Below are 17,016 nucleotides of genomic sequence, written 5' to 3'. Positions count from 1 at the left end.
TTTGTTCCAAAAGTAGTCATTCTAAAGTATTAGAGAGGACCTCCAATAATGACTCTGTGAGGGGAAGGATACATACTTAGAAGTAAATTCTTCGGAGGCACAGGCAGGTTTTGTCCTGGCTGCCGCCCCCTGGCTCACTCAGTGACCTTGGACAAATCACATAACCTTTCCCTATTTACAATAAAGTAAACCGAACGTGTAATATTCATGACTGGCCGCTCAGGGCTCCTGCCAAACACTTTTTTGAAAATTAGGGATCGATTTAAGGTCAATCATAACACAACAATGTCAACTTTTCAATGCAAATATTCTCCAAACCCCCTATTCCTCAAAGACTGTTTTCACTCTCATTTAAATGGTGACGTCTATTATAAAGGAGAATGGATTTATACTTTCTAAAGATTAATAATTTTTGTCACCAAATTATGAATATCTTTTGTTAGAAAGAAATTAAACCGACACCTAACTAGACGGAATAAAAAGTGAGCAATTTCTGTTCTATTGCCCTTCCCCTCTGCAGGGGCTCTCGGAGCTTTTTGAAAGCAAGCAGTTAACCGTAAGGGTCAGAATCTTGTATCAACGCTGATCATGCTTTATGAAAATGGTGTGGGTTCTGGGTACTGTGGTGTGGAAGAAGAGAAAAACCGCGCACAGCGGCCCCAAATCCAGGCCAAAGGGGAAAGAGGAATTAGGAACCGCGGTGCGTCCAGGCTGGTTCCTACTTGGGCCGCGACTTGGAGCGGCTGCGGTTTAGGGCTTGAGCCTGGCTCGGGAGGCTTTTGGCCAGGAACTTGAGCCCCCTCGCGGCCGAACTGTCCGCGGAGGCCACAGGTCCCTTTAAGGCGCCCAGCGGGCAGACCCCGGGCAGAGGGGGCGGGAGGAGGGTCAGCGAGCGCACGCCACGTGACTCGGCTGCCAACTGAGCTCGCGAGTTTGACAGAAGTTTGAATCGGACTCGGGGGCTTTCTGCAGCCGGAGGGGCAGAGCGGAGGTCCCGGCCTCGGCTAGCGCCAGCTGCCGCGCCCCCGCCATCCGCCCAGCCAGTCTGGAGCCCCGGCCGCCGACGGCCGCCCGCGCTCCAGCACAGCTCGCTGCCCCGGCGGCTGATCAGCAGCCCCTCGTCCCACCGCGGTACCCGCAGCTTCCCGGCCAGGGAGCCGAGCCCCGGCGCTGCGCCCCGGCCCCACTCTGAGAGCATGTCTTCGACGGAGGGCTCGAGTCGCGCGGCCGACAAGTCGCCGCGCCAGCAGGTACTACCCGCGCGCCCCTGGGGCTGTCTTACCACCCCTTCTCCACCTGGGCGTCACGCCGGACCCTTATTCCGCCCCCTCCCCCGAATGTGAGTGGGAAGAGGACCAGCGCTTTCCTGGGTCCCCCACCGCCCTGACCCTCCGCGGGCCCTTGTCTCCGCAGGTGGACCGCCTGCTGGTGGGGTTGCGCTGGCGGCGGCTGGAGGAGCCGTTGGGCTTCATCAAAGTTCTCCAGTGGGTGAGTCGACGCTCTAGCTGTGGGCTATTTCGGGAGCCTGGGCTGTGACGCTGACCCGAAGCAATGTGGCCGGAGTGGGGGGCGGGGAGGTGCTGCGGCCCGCTGTGACGGAAGGGTGGGGGGCGGCGACAGGTGGGCGGGGGAGGGGCGGGCTGGGGCTGCTTCTCCAGCACTTGGTGGCTGGTGAGCGAGGAGCAAGGCATGCGGAGTCCGGGATTCGGTCCTTCTATGTGCAAGGAGCCCTTGCCCAGGGCGCTCACATTTCACCCGGGCGAGAGAACCCGGGTGTAACCTTTCCAGAACTCTGATCCTGCACATACCACTCCTCGGTGGCGGGAGGGGGGAGGAGGACAAGGAGGACGAGGAAAGCTACGGAAGGCAGAGGAGAGGAGGAGTGCGATGGAAACCATCCAGCCCCCAAACCCACCGGGACCTGGCTGATCTTGAATGTGGGCTCCAGGGACAGGGTCCTGGCTGGCAATTGTCCTGTTGAGGTCACTAGAGTAATATGGGTTCTTGTGACTGTGTGAAAGTGTGAATGAATGAATGAATGAATGAAGCCTGGGGCTCTAAGATTAAATAAAAGAAAAAATATTAAGACAATAAAAATCACACTGTGGCCAAAATGTGGCTTGTAGAATAAGATAAAACATTGAGTAGGGAAGCTGGGGCTCTGGGTTTCAGACGTGGACCTGCCTTTTCCAGCTTTGTGACCTTGGGCAAGTCACTTCTTTGGACCTCAGTTTCCAACATTAGTTAACTGTTGATCACACCATCCACAGGGTCCTTGTGTCCGTATGCCAAAATATTGTCCTTCATTAGGCTCACCTCTTGACCTTGAAGAAATCACTTGCCCATAGCCTCAGTTTCCTCTGTAATGGTCGTCAGGAAATATATCTCCTTACCTCACTGGTACTTTGAGATATTAGTATATTTTCTGTCCTTAGCAGTGCCCAAGGTTTCCTGAGTGTAAGTTAGGCATGGGGGCAGGTGTAGTCACTCTTTCAAATCATGAAAACTTGTTGGCAGCATTTAGTGCACTATAACAGAGGAGATTTAAGTTAGACAATCTACACACCAAATGATGTGTGAATAACTTAATTAATGTGCTTCCAGCACAGAATTCAGCTAACGAATAAGTTACCATTAAGACTGGGGAGGATTGAGTTCTAGAGGGCTTTTTAACTCACGGGAGATAAGAGTGAGCACCGTGTCACCGATTCCTGAATCATCATTTGGATGGGAATCATCAGACCTGGAATTCAGGGGCAATAGTGCATTTGGGGTTATCTCCAGATATCTGAGACCTTGACTGGGGCTATAGGCCAAGCAAGGAGTTCCCGAGAGCAAACTCTGAGACCTGGTGGGGACTTTCCACCCTCCCTACTGCCTCAAGAGCGGTTGGATGGACTGCTGACTGAGCAATTTCACACCCCCCCCCCAACTTCCCTGTTCTGATCCACCACTTGAATACCAGTGGTGGCCATATAAGAATGTTATTAAGGCTCCTTGTGACTGCCATCCAGAACTAGGGAGCCATTATGAGGAGCAGAACCTGAAATGTGAGGGTACAATTTTATCATTAAACTAGACAAATAGATCTAGGGGAAATTTGAGAAAGACTGTCAAGGGATAAGGGAAACAATGAGGTTATTAGACCATGGAATCATCCTTTGTGGGGGGGGGGGGGATTCTGAAATCCTTCCATCTTCAAAGTGCCACCCCTCTCCCCACCCACCAATACCATTTTTCTATAAAGGCTGTTTCTATAAAGGCTGCACAAAGCAATGCCTAGGAAAATATCCAGTCTCCTCCCAGGGTAAGCACTGATCCCTAAGAGTTTAGACCCATTTGACTTTTTTGATCTTCAGCTTCTTAGAGAGGGTGATGCCTTTCTCTCATAGTGCTAAATCCAGGGGCCCAGGGCTAGACTCTGAACTCAGCCTTCGTGGGAAGGGCAGCATCAAAGGGAGACATGATTTGCTTTTACTTCCATCCCGGCAGCCTGAATTCAGAGCATGAGTTTCACTGGCCCTAAATCTCTGCAGGATAAGCTCCTGTTAAGGAGCACAGGAACCAGCACCAGTAATGACAGTGAAGATGTCCTTTGGGATTCTCACTCATTTCCTGCTTGGGGGGCTCAGATGCTCCTGGGCTGGAAAAAGAAAAAAAGAATACATAGGTCTTGCATTTATACTAATGACGCTTGAAAACTTTTGTTGACATTGTTATCCAAAAGTAATTTTGCTGGAATCCTGGTAAGAAGAAAGCAATGTTAGACTTTTATTAGTCAGGAGCTTGGCTTAGAGTGTCTTTTTTTTTTAAATTCAGAAATTCATCTCACCTCAATTCCAATTCCAGAGTCTCACTAAGTCTTCACAAAGCTAGCAAAATAACATGGGTCTAGATGAATTAGTAAAGAACTGGCTTCCTAAAAAAAAGGGCAGATTTTGAGGTTGATGGGCTTTGGTTTAAATTGAGTCTCCTCTGCTTTCTAGCCATAGAATCTAGGATACCTAGGGTAAGTAACAAAATCTTAGTGGGCCTTTGTTTCGTATATCTAAGTGAGGGTACAATCTATCTTAGGGGTTTACTAGAGGCTTATAGGAGGTGATTTCTGTAAAGCATCCAAGCATTCAGTCCAAGCAGCCCAGGAGTTATTCAGTGAGTGTTGGTTCCCCTTTCTCCCGCTCCTAAACCTCCCTTCTCCCCTAAATTTCTTCTTTATGCAGTCTGTCAGCTAGACTTGTCCTTTGGTTGCATTACTCAAATGTCACTGCCAAATCCTCACTTTGAGGGTAAGGCACAAAAGAATCTCCTGAATTACTCAGTCACTCTTCCTATAGTAAGTCATATTATCATCAACTGGGTGTACTCCTGATCAGTAATTCACGTTTGAAGTGCCAAAACCACTTGCTTGGCTCTGTGGGACTCTGTAATGAAAATAAACTATTTCAGTTGGTGTGGGGAATGTGAAAGAATCCCATCAGCGTCCCCATCAGAGTCCATAAAACCAATGAGATGACTGTAGAGGTGGGAGCAGGGGAAGAACTTGTCTTCCTTGTGCCCGGCACTAACTGGGGATGGGAGTGTTCTCAAAGGATCATCACCATCAAGCAAGTCGGCACCAAACTTGTGAGGTTATTCTGACACCTTTCCCAAAGAGAAGCAGAGACGGGAGGAGGAGGGTGTGGAGGGCAGCGTGTGACCATAGTGTCCCCAGCAATACAGGACCAGGGGGAGGAAGGCTGGTTGGCATCAGAACTTAAGAGAGTCCTCCTTCCCTCCACCAACTCATCCCCAGCTCAGGGACTCCATTTCTCCTTGATTCCTGTTCTTTCTGAGCAGTTTGCTCAACTTAGATCTTCGTGTTTGGTGACATGGATGGTTTCAGTTCTTTCCTGCTCTTCCCTGTGCCTCAGTCTCCTGGCACATTTAGGGAAGAAGGCAAATCTGGTGCCAAAAGGTCGAGGGGGCTGGGTTAGGGTGTCTTTCTCTGCTCCTGCATCCCAAGTACAGAGCTACTCCCTGCCTCCTTATAATCTTTGCTGAACATAAGAGACATCTCTCTCTCTCTCTTTCTTTTTTAGCCTTAATAACTTTGTGATGCAGAATTTTATTTTGTTTGAGCATGACACTTTTTTCCTTGTTATAAACTTGAAAGAGAAGATACCAGGTGTTATTCATCTTTGTGTTACCAGCACTTGACACATACGGGATGGTCAGTAACTGTTGATTAATGAATAAATGTAGTAGAAAGAGCACTGGACAGGGAATCAGGAGATTTAAATTCCAAGGTTGGCTCTCACAATGGCTAAATGGGAACTTGGGAGAGTCACTTGATCTTAAAGTTCCTTGGTGGGACTTTAATTTCCACCTCTGTGAAATGAGACCATTGGGCTTAATAATCTCTGAGATCTTTTTTTTTTTTTAATAAAGATTTTATTTATTTATTGGTCAGAGAGAGAGCAAGCATGTGCAAGAGAGCACAAGCAGGGGAAAAAGGAGTAGAGGGAAAAGCAAGCTCCCCGCTGGGCAAGGATCCTGACATGGGGCTCAATCCCAGGACCCTGGGATCATGACCCGCGCTGAAGGCAGCTGCTTACCCACCTGAGCCACCCAGGCACCCTCATCTGAGCTCTTTTTTGTTCTGCTGTCTTGTGAAACTGTGAGGTTCCCCTCAGATTTTTCCCTTTGTCTACTTACCTAGCAAACTTTACGTTTTCTGGCATCATATGGCTGTGTGATGTTCAGGTTTAATTATATATTCTGATTGATAAAGAGCTGTGTAAGGTGGCTAGGGATTCCCGACTTTCAGAGAATCAGAAGAGAATATAGCTAGTTCTAAAACTCTTGTGGTATATTTCATTCTTGGAGGAATCACAGAACAGGGTCAGGATTTTCAGAACTTCAAGGTTATCATCTAGCTATAGCAGAACTTTGGACAATGATGGTGAAGATCTATGGTCTATGTTGTCCAGTATGGTACCTGCTAGCCCCATGTGGCTATTCAAATGTTGCCCTTGGAATGTGGCTAGTGTGATGGAGCATCTGAATTTTTAACTTTATTTAATTTTAATGAGTTTGAATGTAAATAGCCACACTCAGCTACTACTGGCTACTGTGGTGGATAAAGCAGCCCTAGAGCACGAGTTCCACAAAGACAGAGATTTTTCTCTTTTGTTCACTACTAAATGATAGTACCTAGAACAGTGCCTGGTACACAGTAGGTGCTCAATAAGTATCATCTTTTTTTAGATGTGCCTGTCAAGGAAGTGCTGGTGAAGAGAAGGCTCCGCAACTGACCATTCATTGCCCAAAGTTAGGAATACCTATTTTCTTAGGGGACCTAGATAGAGCTAACTGCCAATGGGTAAAAATATATCTAACTGTGCTCCCCTTCCTAGAATGGCACACCCTAATTGTGTGTCCACTTCTGAGGGCCAGAAGCTAAGAGGAATAAAGAAAACCGTAAGAGGCTCACAGAGCTGACAAAAATTCGGGAATTCCTATGAGGAAGAGCTAGAAGGCACCATTGTTACGCCAATGAGGAGGCTGGGGTCTATATGGGGTAATGAGGCCGAGGCTTTGGGGAACTTCTCTTCAGCTCTGTCAACAGGAGCCAAGAGGGCTCCACTTCAGCCTCTGTAAATTAAGCCAGATGAGGAGGTTATTCAGGTCCTGGAGAGAGTGACACTCTCTCCTTTCCTGATGTTTTTAAAAAATGGAGACAATTCTCATTTGTCTGAACTAAACCTCCTGGAAACAGAGAGGTGTTCACTGTGACCTTTAGAGAGGGGTCAATGGCTCCAGCATGAAGAAGCTCTGCCAGGCTGGGCAATGCGAGGTGGGGCAGTGGCGCCAGGCCCTAGCCAGGGGCAGAGCACAGCTGCTGGCCAGCGCAGCCAAGAGCACACTGACAGCATTACCCTCATCCTGTGAGAGCAGGGCCTCTTGACTGCCCACTCCAAACCCCTCCTTGAACAGATGAGAAAACGGAGACTCAGAGAGCGGAGCGCTTTATTAGAGTTTGCCCGGCTACTGAGTGACCGGACCCAGGCTAGAACCCAGATTTCCTAACTCCTAACCCAGGCCTCTTCTCACTCCACAACACTCGGAAGCATTAGGAAAATCACGTGCACACAGCTCTATTCTAAATGCTGATTGCAAGCCTGGGACATAGATGAGCTGTCTTCTAGGTGCTTAATGTCCAAGACACCAAGACACGGAGAAACACACAGAAAACGATCATTAGCAGAATAAGCTCTGTGCTTACTCAGAATGATTCCATCATGTACAAGCCTGTACGAGGTAAGTGCATAGGAGATGGGGCCTGGACCGACGATGTGGGACATTTAGAGAGTCCAGCTTCTTGCCTCCTTTTCTAACCAGTGTGTTTTCCCAGAAAGAAATTTGAAAACCATAGGGTAAGGAAATTTCATCTCACTCAAGACAGGAGGTTTAGTAAAATGTGATGAAAAGTGGAGAGGAAAACAATTCAAGTGATCTGAAATGCCCCTGGTTCTTAACACTGGGTGATGGCAGCATCAACAGATTACAAAGGGAAACACCACTGGGGAGTGAGTGGAGGCTGATAAGGCAAGTGGAAGGTACTTTCCTCTGGGCTTGAGCCAGGACGGTCAGCAGAGACGTGGCCAGCACTCTGGCTGTGAGGAAAAGAACCTCTGGGGGAGGAGAAGTTAGCAGAGTGTGGGACAGCTCCCTGCCTAGTTCCCCTCTGAAGGCTTGGCAGAAGTTGTCCCTTCTAGCTATACCTCCAGTGAGGCAGGAAGCCACTGGAAGGTAGTGACACGGTGACAAGATTCAACAACAACTCCAAAGGAGAAATGGAAAAAATTCCAACACATGCCTGATCCCAGGTGGCACAGAGGAACCTATTTCTAGGGTGTCTCTCCCCTGGGGAGGAAATTCAGGTCCTGCTTTATGCTAGACGTTTCCAAAAGCCTGAATAGCTTTGAGGACGTCATCATCTTAAGGAGGTTACCTGTCACATCCAGTGAGGAGATGTGGAAACTATCCATTTGTTCCCTCTACATCTCCCTTCTGGACACCACTCCAAATCAACCTCATTCATTGGGCTATTTGGTCTGGCACTCAGGTGCAGTGAGCACAGCAACCTGAGGCGGGAAGGCCAAGGGAAGCCATGAGTCCCTTCCTAGGAGGGACTTGATTAAAGGAAATCCTTCCCGCCCCTGTAACCGCACCTGCTGAGAGTAAGAAGGTGGTTCTGAGGAGATATTCCTTGGCCAGCTGAGGCCTTCCTACTCTCAAAGGGCCTTCCCTCTCCCTCAGCTCTTTGCTATTTTCGCCTTCGGGTCCTGCGGCTCCTACAGCGGGGAGACAGGAGCAACAGTTCGCTGCAACAATGAAGCCAAGGATGTGAGCTCCATCATTGTTTTGTTCGGCTATCCCTTCAGGTGAGCAGGAATTGATTCTGTCCCCACACAGCCTCCCTCGCTGGTTTAACAGGACCTGCTTGGTCTCTTCCTCCTCCAGAAGCCTAATGAACAACCTTCTACTGAACCATGCCAGGTTCAAATAGAACTACAAAACTTGGGTCCTTCCCACCCTTTAGGAATTTCAGACACACTAACCATAGAAAAATATCAGGGAAAATCAGATAGGTCATTGTTATAATGATGTTCCAGTCCATAGATAACCAAGAGCAGGGAACAAGGGTTCCTACAGAAAGAACTCATGGAGTTTGGGATGGAGGCTAATTGCATAGGTCTCTCTGACCTTCAGTGACCTTCTCCTTGCCTTGAAGGTTAGGGAGCTTGTTAGTACCTAGATCCAGAAAGTTGATGTGGGGTGCTCACCTAGTACCCTAGAATCCAAGGAGGTACACCTTGACCAGGAGGTAGAAAAGAAGACTCTTTCCTGGCTATTTAAGAGCCTATGGAGGGGAGTCCCAAATGCTCGAAGAGCACTAGGGACAGGGCTTGCCTTCTCAGAAATTTTTAGCACCAATAGTCAAGTTAGGTTAACTGTCTCTCATATATAAAAGGGTGTTTGTTTGTTTATTTTTTCCCCTGTCCTTTTTGGTCCCATATAGTCCAATGGGGGAGGGGTGCCTTATTTAGGCCTGAGAATGGGTAAGTCCAACCCTAACCTGGCCACTGTGGACCTGTACTCTCCCAGGGGCAAAATGAAGCTGATCTCCCTGGTGGTTTGGCCACCAGAAATAGATGGCACTGTATATGTATTGTAGTTGTGACCTAAAGGGCCCTGAAGGCACTTGGAAATACACGGTCTCTGTATCTGGACAAAGGGGTGGGTAGCAGCTGAATGGGAGGTAGAGTTGGACCAGATTTCTGGGGATGTTCCTGTCTTGACTGCAAGGTTGCCTCTAGAAACATTCCTACCCCAGGCTCCCTTCCTTGGCTCTGTAAGAGTCCCAGGGCAAGAAGCAGCCCATGATGACTCCCAGCTCGGGCTGGTCCCCTGCCTCCACAGGGCGAGGATTGCCTCTAGCTCAGGATGGCACCTCCTGCCCCCTGCAGGTTGAACCGGGTCCAGTATGAGATGCCCCTCTGTGATGATGACTCCACTTCCAAGACCATGCACCTGATGGGGGATTTCTCTGCTCCTGCCGAGTTCTTTGTGACCCTGGGCATCTTCTCCTTCTTCTACACCATGGCTGCGCTAGTCCTCTACCTGCGCTTCCACAACCTCTACACAGAGAACAAGCGCTTCCCACTGGTGGTGAGTGCACATCGGCCAGAAGGGATGGGGTAGAGAAACTGAGGAGATGCACCTTCTGGGACTGATGTCACATTGGGGAGGGAGGACACCCCTGTGTGGAACCTGAAGGTCTCCCTGCCAGCTCTTCGCTATTCATCCCCTTCAGGTTCTGTGACTCCCACAGCTCTGAGGACTCTGCTTCTACCAAGCCCCCATCACTTGCTGTGCTCACAGATGGCATAATAGCATCAAGAAGTGTGCCCTGGAGCCTGACTACCTGGGTTCAGATTCCAGGACAGTCCTTTACTAGATGTGTGCTCTTGGACAAGTCACTTCTACTGAGTTTTCTCAATATAAAATATGGATAAAAGAATACCTATCTCATAGCATGTGGGGGGGTTAAGTGAAAATGCATGTACTATGGAAAGAGCCTAGATGTCCATCAACAGATGAATGGATAAAGAAGATGTGGTATATATACACAATGGAATACTATGCAGCCATCAAAACCCTGAAATCCTGCCATTTGCAATGACATGGATGGAACTAGAGCGGATTATGCTAAGCGAAATAAGTCAATCAGAGAAAGACAATTATCATATGCTCTCTCTGAAAGGAGGAATTTAAGAGGCAGGGTGAGAGGTCATGGGGGGTAGGGAGGGGAAAAAATGAAACAAGATGGGACCAGGGAGAGAGAGAAACCATAAGAGGATTTTATTTTATTTTATTTTTAAAGATTTTATTTATTTATCTGAAAGACAGAGATCACAAGTAGGCAGAGAGAGAGGAAGAATCAGGCTCCCAGTTGAGCAGAGAGCCCGATGGGGTCGCGATCCCAGGACCGTGGGACCATGACCTGAGCTGAAAGCAGAGGCCTTAACCCACTGAGCCACCCAGGCTCCCAACCATAAGAGAGACTTTTAATCCCAGGAAAGAAACTGAGAGTTGCTAGGGGGTGGGAGGGGAGGGATGGGGTGGCTGGGTTTTGGAGATTGGGGAGGGTATATGCTATGGTGAGTGCTGTGAATTGTGTAAGACTAATGATTCACAGACCTGTACCCCCAAAGCAAGTAGTACATTATATGTTAATTTAAAAAACTCTAAAAAATTAAAAATTAAAAAAAAAAAAAGAAAATGCGTGTAAATATCTGGTGTCCAGTTAGCTTCAGTGAGTGTTAGCCATCATTAATATTCTCCCGCCTCTACCATTTTCCTATCCCAGGCATGCAAGGTGAAGGGGTAACTTACACGACCCCATTTGTCTCCTGTAGTCTGCTCTCTGCCACCAGCTGTAGCTGAGCAATGGTGATCGAAGAAAAGGCTTGAAGTCAAGAGTGCGGGTTTAGGCCACCTGGGTTTGGGGGTGGCAGTGACCAGCAGGTGCCTTGATACATTGTTGCCTGAACTCAGTTCTGAGGGACTGGACGGGGGTAGCCCTGGATGGCAGCATTCCTTGGGTGGCAGTGAACAAATTCCTTAAGATGACTTGGGCTCCCTGAGGCTCCAGATGTTGGGTAGGATGGCAAGAGGTAGCTGTCCTAGCACTGCAGGATCCCAATGCCTTATAGCCAGAGGAAGAGAAGCAGACAATCAGGGGGGCCTTTCTGAGTACATTTCCTGTCCCTCTACTCCTCCCAGGACTTCTGTGTGACTGTCTCCTTCACCTTCTTCTGGCTGGTAGCTGCGGCCGCCTGGGGCAAGGGCTTGACGGACATCAAGGGGGCCACGCGGCCATCCAGCCTGACAGCAGCCATGTCTGTGTGCCATGGAGAGGAAGCAGTGTGCAGTGCTGGGGCCACACCCTCGATGGGACTGGCCAACATCTCTGTGGTGAGACTTGCAGCCGCTGAAGGGGTCTAGGGGAGGCAGTGTTATCCCAGATACCCAAGCTTGTCCCAGCTAGCACGTTCTGAGAGAAGCCGAGGAGTGTCTCTCCAGCTGGTATCCCCTACAACTGGAGCGGGTGACCCTGGCACCTAAGGATGGCTGCTGGCCTCTGGATGACCCTGAGAGGCCATTTTCTTTTTTTGGGGGGGGGGGACCCAAGAGCCACTTAGCCTCCTGTTCTTTCTTCCTTCTGTATTCTGCCCTCCTATCTCCCTTCTCCCCACATCCAGGCATGCTCCCACCCCTCCTGCCTCTTGACAATGTGTGTGCATGTGTGTGCACGTGTGCACATGTGCATGCGAGCATGTGAAGGGGTGCACAGGCTGTGGTGGGGCTCAAGACTGGGAGCACACCCAGAGTGAGAGAAAGGGGTTCACTGTCACCCAGGTCTCAAGGCAGGAAAGGGGCTTTGGGCAGGGGTGGGTCCAGCTGGTACACACTGGTTTGGCCATCCTGGTTATTAGAATGCTGAAATCTTTCCATATCAGTTGGCACATAGCTGAGGCTTTGAGCTTTTCAGATGCCCCTTGTTACCTTAGTCCTGCCCTGAAAATGGCCTGGAACTCCCCAAGTCCCAGACACTGAAGGGTTTTCATCGCTGGCATACCAGGGAGCCTTCTAGACCTTGCTGGAACCCTGCTGATAGGTTTTAGCCCCCAACATTTTATTGTAAAAAATTTCACACATACAGTAAAGTTGAAAGACTTTTACAATGAACACCCATACACTCATCACCTAAACTGTATGATTAATTTTTTCCTAGACATGCTTTATCACGTATCTATCTGCCCTCTTTATCCATCAAACCACTGTATTCTTTTGTTTTTTAGATTTTATTTTTTAATTTATTTGACAAAGAGAGGGAGACCACAAGTAGGCAGAGAGGCAGGCAGAGAGAGAGGGGGAAGCAGGCTCTCTGCTGAGCAGAGCCCGATGTGGGGCTCCATCCCAGAACCCTGAAATCATGACCTGAGCTGAAGGCAGAGGATTAACCCACTGAGTCATTCAGGCACCCCAAACCACCATATTTTTAATGCATTTCAAAGTTAATTGTGGACATCAGTATGCTCCCCTGCCCCAGTACTTCCTGCTGATAGGTTTTTAAGTATTTTTGAATAAATGTTTGAATACAGCTGTGGCTGGGTCCCTGGCCCCAGGAAAGGAGCACCTTGGACAGCTCTGGTCACACCCACCCTTGGAAAAGGCACTCGGGACCCTGCTGTGGAAAGCGCCTTGCTCTGCTTTGCGTGATGCTTCGCTCCAGGGGCCAGAGTCTCCCAGCGATCAAGCTACAGCTCAGGTGCATGCTGTGGACAGTGAGAGACTTTGGCCCGAGAACCGCTAGTGGGAATCAGCACTGAACCTGCCTCTACATCCAGTTCTCTGTATTTTAGTATATGTGCTGCTGAAGTGAGCACTCAGTTCTTTGTTATTTTAGTCTTCCCAGCCCTCTGCCTTCTCCCTCACCCACCCCAGGGACTCCCCCTCCCTGTTCCCACAATGCCCTCCTTACCACTCTCACAAACTCCCCTGGTGTTTTTGCAGCTCTTCGGCTTCATCAACTTTTTCCTGTGGGCTGGGAACTGTTGGTTTGTGTTCAAGGAGACCCCATGGCACGGGCAGGGCCAGGACCAGGGCCAGGGCCCTAGCCAGGAGAGCGCAGCGGAGCAGGGAGCAGTGGAGAAGCAGTAAGCAGCCCCTACCTGGCTACTCCCGAACAGGACAGCACCTCTTCAACCACCTCCGGCTTCCAGGACCTCCCTCTTCTTCCTTCTCCAACTCCCCTCCCCGATCATTCTGGGCTCTGAGCTTTGAGACGACGCTAATGGATGGGCAGGCATCAGCTGTCAGAAACCCGGGCAGCCCTCCCAGTGGCTTCCTATCCAGCCTCTGGCTGGAGCCTCGGAAGGCAGGAGCTCAGTGCTTCTTGTCTACTGCCTGAAACCCAGCATCTTACTTGGGGTCTTACTCGTACCCTTGCAGCCTCTGAGAATGAGCATCTACTGCAAGGGGCTGGAGAGCAGAGTCCCGAGACTGGTTCCTAGCAGCCACTTCTATCAACCTGTTGGCTTCAATAAAAGTGGGGGGAGGGGAAATTGGCTGGCAACCTTTTTCCTGTTCCCTTGCATGAAGGGCCCACCAGTGGTTCAGGAACTCCCCCCTCCCCCCCCCAGTGGCTGTCATCTAAGACTTGTGTCTCCCCAATCACCAGTCAGCCCCAGCTCTCCCACTTTTCCCTCTGGCCTCTGCTCCCCAACACAGCCTACCATGTGGGAAGCCACAACTAGCCTAGAAAAAAGCTCTGTAGAGGGTCCTGATGAGGCCTGGACTTAGTGGGGAGCAGAAATATTGCAACTGGGTTGCAACTTCAAGACACTGAAGCCAGGGCACTTGCTGGGGAAGCATTTCTTCTGTTCCTTCTGTCCTCCCAACCCACCTGGCTGGGGCACTTTCTACCAAAACTACACTACACTTGTACTTGCCCTAGAAATCTGACTTTCCTTCCTGGCCTCCTTCTTGGGCTTAGTCCCACATATAGGACACAAGATGAGGGGTCTAGGAACATCTCCATTTCAGTCCTCCCTGCCTCCAATCTTTCCATCCATCTCCCTTCCCCAGCCTCTTGGGTCTGAGGCATTCAAGATCCTTTCCCATGTCTTTCTAGGCCTTCCTTTCATTCCTGTGGGTCCAGATAGGGACTTTGGAAGGGTCCAAAGGACCATCATGAGGCTAAGTTGCCCAGAGCCCCAGGACATGGATGGATGGGCCCATTTCTTCCTCATTTCCCCCCCAACCCACAATTCCTGCTCTGGCCTCTTTTTCATACTTCCCTATCTCACCTTTACAAAAGGACATGCCCTCTTGGTTTGCCCTCATTTCCTCCTCTGCTTCCTCATTTCTCCCAGGCTCTATCCCTTCCCACCTGAGCCCTGTCCAGGGCAGGCCAATGCTATTGGTGCTTCTTCACTTCGGGACCCAGTTCCATATTTGTCTTTGATATGTCTCCTCTTTCTGACACCTCCTTCAGTCCCTCTCTGGACCCCAGGGCCTAAGAGTCAATGCTGACTGGCAAAGGGACATCATTTCCTACCCAACTCAAAGCATTTCAGTCAGCCCTGGCCATACGGCTCCTCAGAGAAGGATGAAGAAAGAAGAATCCAGCCATTTTCCAATCTGGTGCCAGTTGGCCCACTTATCATCCCAAAGGTGAATGTGCCCTGTGCCAATTTCTCCTCAGGACTGAGACAACCCCTTCAACCTTCTCACCTTCCTAAACACCATCCATAGTAATGTGCACATGACTGGAGTACCCAGAAGACAGGATATTTGACTTTGGGCTATCACTTCTTCTTTGGGTCAGAGTTTCCCCACTTGACAGGGGGAGTGTGAAATTTATCCTCAAATGCTCCAGAACATTTCAGTGAAAGAATTAGATTTTCTGTTTTGTTTTGTTTTGTTTTTAGATTTTGGGGAAGGGATTTAAGGAGGGAAGAGAGGAGTTGGGGATGAGTGTTTCTAAGTCTGAACCCCTCTCTGTCCTGAGCTGTCCCCATGGTTACTCTAGGAAGAGGGGGAACAGTTTTGCCTGCAGCTCCAGAGACACAGAGAACAAAGAGGTGACGATTTTTCTTTAAGCTGGCCCCTGTGAGGGTCTGTGAGCAGCTTCTACTGGAACTTTGTTTGGATTCTGTGTATATATTTATAATTTATTTGAAATGTGACGGATAAAATGTTCTCATTTGGGGGCTGAAGTTAGCAACTGGCCCTCGAGCTAGGGCAAGGTGGCTGGGGTGGGTATGAACTTCTGCCAAGGACTCCTAGCCCAGAACTCTCAGGAAGCTCTTTCTCCTTCTCAAGAGCTGGCTTGTTCTCTTCCAGAAGGGCCTTGGTTTTGGCTATGGCCTTGCTTTCCATGACCTAAGAGGAAATCCTACTTCACCTCATTACCTCCAGAGGGCTGGGCTAGGCAAAGAGCTGAGGGCAGATCTGTTCCCATAGGATTCATGCCCCTCCGACCAGGGCTGGCACTACTGCTTTGCCTAGTGGGGCCTGGGGTAGGAGACTGTGTCTAGTTTCTCCAGATTGTAGGAGGCCAACAGGCAGGGCACTCACCCTCCGCCCTACTAAACTCTGACACTGCCAGGGTGCACACGAAGGACATTTTCAGAATTTTGAGTTCCGTCCACTATCATGATCATAGGTCTCCTACTTCTGGGATTGAAGATCGGGGCTGGGTGGGGGGAGAATGTTGCATGTTGTTTTCTGGTGCTTGTTATTACACATTTAAATAAACAGTGCTTCAAAACATTTGCTATGACAGAGCTAAGACTAGAGCCCTTCCAGGGATTTTTATTCTCTTCCTCCCATTGCTTTACATTCTTGGACAAATAGCAGCATTTCTGCCAAAACATCATTCCACTTTTCCCCACTCTGCACCCCAAGCAATAGAGTCTGCGTTTTCTCTTTTGAGAGAAACCAATTAGTCCAAAGTAACTGAGACTCTTTACTAAATTTGAGCAAACTCAAAAGGCAAGAGATAGTAGCTTCCACTATGCTGTTTTCATCTGCTCTCTTAAGCTTCCTGTCAGGAGCTGAGAGCCATATGTCTTGCCCTTTTAACTATAAAGATTCTTCCTGAACAAACTTGCACCTCTATCCCCCTTCGGACAAGTGACTTCCAGAAAAACGCACTTGGACACGATGTCACAATTTCAACAAGATCCTGGTCGACGCCCCCCACCCCTTCCCAGGGATCATCTGTAGTTCTCAGCTTAAGAATCATTGCCCTCAGAGATTATTTTTGCAGTGCTTAAACCTTCCCGGGGTGAAAATGAGAAGAAAGTCTGAGGTCTCGAAGTCACACCCTCCAATTTGATTTCCTCTAGCTGAAGGAATAAATATGGGCTGAGCTGTGAGGTTTGAAGAGGGAAAAGAGAACTAGTCTCTCTTTTCTGATATGATGGGGGGGGGGGGCTTTTGTCTTTTGATTGTGGGAGGGTGGGAAGAAATGTTATCAGCTGAGAAGAAGAAAGAGGATGATTAAGGTATTTTCCAGGCCTTAGCAAAGAAAATGACAGATCTGATGAGAAATCTCCCTATGCTGAGGCTCTGGTAGCAGCCCTTCCAGCAGAGAAAATATTCATTAGAAAAAGAAGCCAAAGTGATGGATGGAGTCAGGGTCCAGCCAGGGTTTGGGAAGAGGCGGTACAGGGTATTGATCGCAGTTCTCAGGAGGAGAGAAGGATCAGCAGAGATGCTGCAAACACCAGCAGCCTGGGGGCCACCCCAGTTCCGGGGCTGGCTCTGGCTCGGAGATAGCCTTCTGTCATCCTGACAGGTGATCTTGATCAGCTCATCTACGTCCTCCCAAACCCAGACAACGCCACTCCAACCCTCTACCCTGCATCAGGGCACCGTGGGTTTCCCACAGAAGAG

General features: G+C 49.3%; 1 protein-coding gene across 2 annotated transcripts; it reads left to right on the top strand.

Moving 5' to 3' along the window:
- The first annotated feature begins 814 nt into the window (after window positions 1–814).
- Window positions 815–15,888, top strand: SYPL2 (synaptophysin like 2). Of its 2 annotated transcripts, none has more exons than XM_082686536.1 (6): window positions 815–1,250; window positions 1,414–1,488; window positions 8,302–8,426; window positions 9,513–9,714; window positions 11,332–11,523; window positions 13,126–15,888. In XM_082686536.1, the coding sequence occupies exons 1-6, from the start codon at window positions 1,197–1,199 to the stop codon at window positions 13,270–13,272; spliced, it is 795 nt and encodes a 264-aa protein (XP_082542662.1). In that variant the 5' UTR covers window positions 815–1,196; the 3' UTR covers window positions 13,273–15,888. The 2 variants fall into 2 exon arrangements, with proteins under 2 accessions (XP_082542662.1, XP_082542663.1); XM_082686537.1 differs by lacking the exon at window positions 13,126–15,888 and adding an exon at window positions 12,714–13,013 and having other exon boundaries at window positions 935–1,250.
- Window positions 15,889–17,016: the final 1,128 nt, after the last annotated feature.

The sequence above is a fragment of the Mustela nivalis genome (assembly GCF_964662115.1).
Source record: "Mustela nivalis genome assembly, chromosome: 10".
In the NCBI taxonomy this organism is placed as follows: domain Eukaryota; kingdom Metazoa; phylum Chordata; class Mammalia; order Carnivora; family Mustelidae; genus Mustela; species Mustela nivalis.
Note: the sequence above shows the minus strand (reverse complement) of the source record. Positions and strands in the feature narration are given on the sequence as shown.

What these genes read in the sequence shown, in the direction of transcription:
- SYPL2 (XM_082686537.1), top strand. Translation starts at nt 1,197, where the DNA reads ATGTCTTCGACGGAGGGCTCGAGTCGCGCGGCCGACAAGTCGCCGCGC. An exon ending in ACAAGTCGCCGCGCCAGCAG is followed by an intron (nt 1,251 to 1,413) that starts GTACTACCCGCG and finishes TTGTCTCCGCAG; the next exon opens with GTGGACCGCCTGCTGGTGGG. An exon ending in TTGTTCGGCTATCCCTTCAG is followed by an intron (nt 8,427 to 9,512) that starts GTGAGCAGGAAT and finishes TGCCCCCTGCAG; the next exon opens with GTTGAACCGGGTCCAGTATG.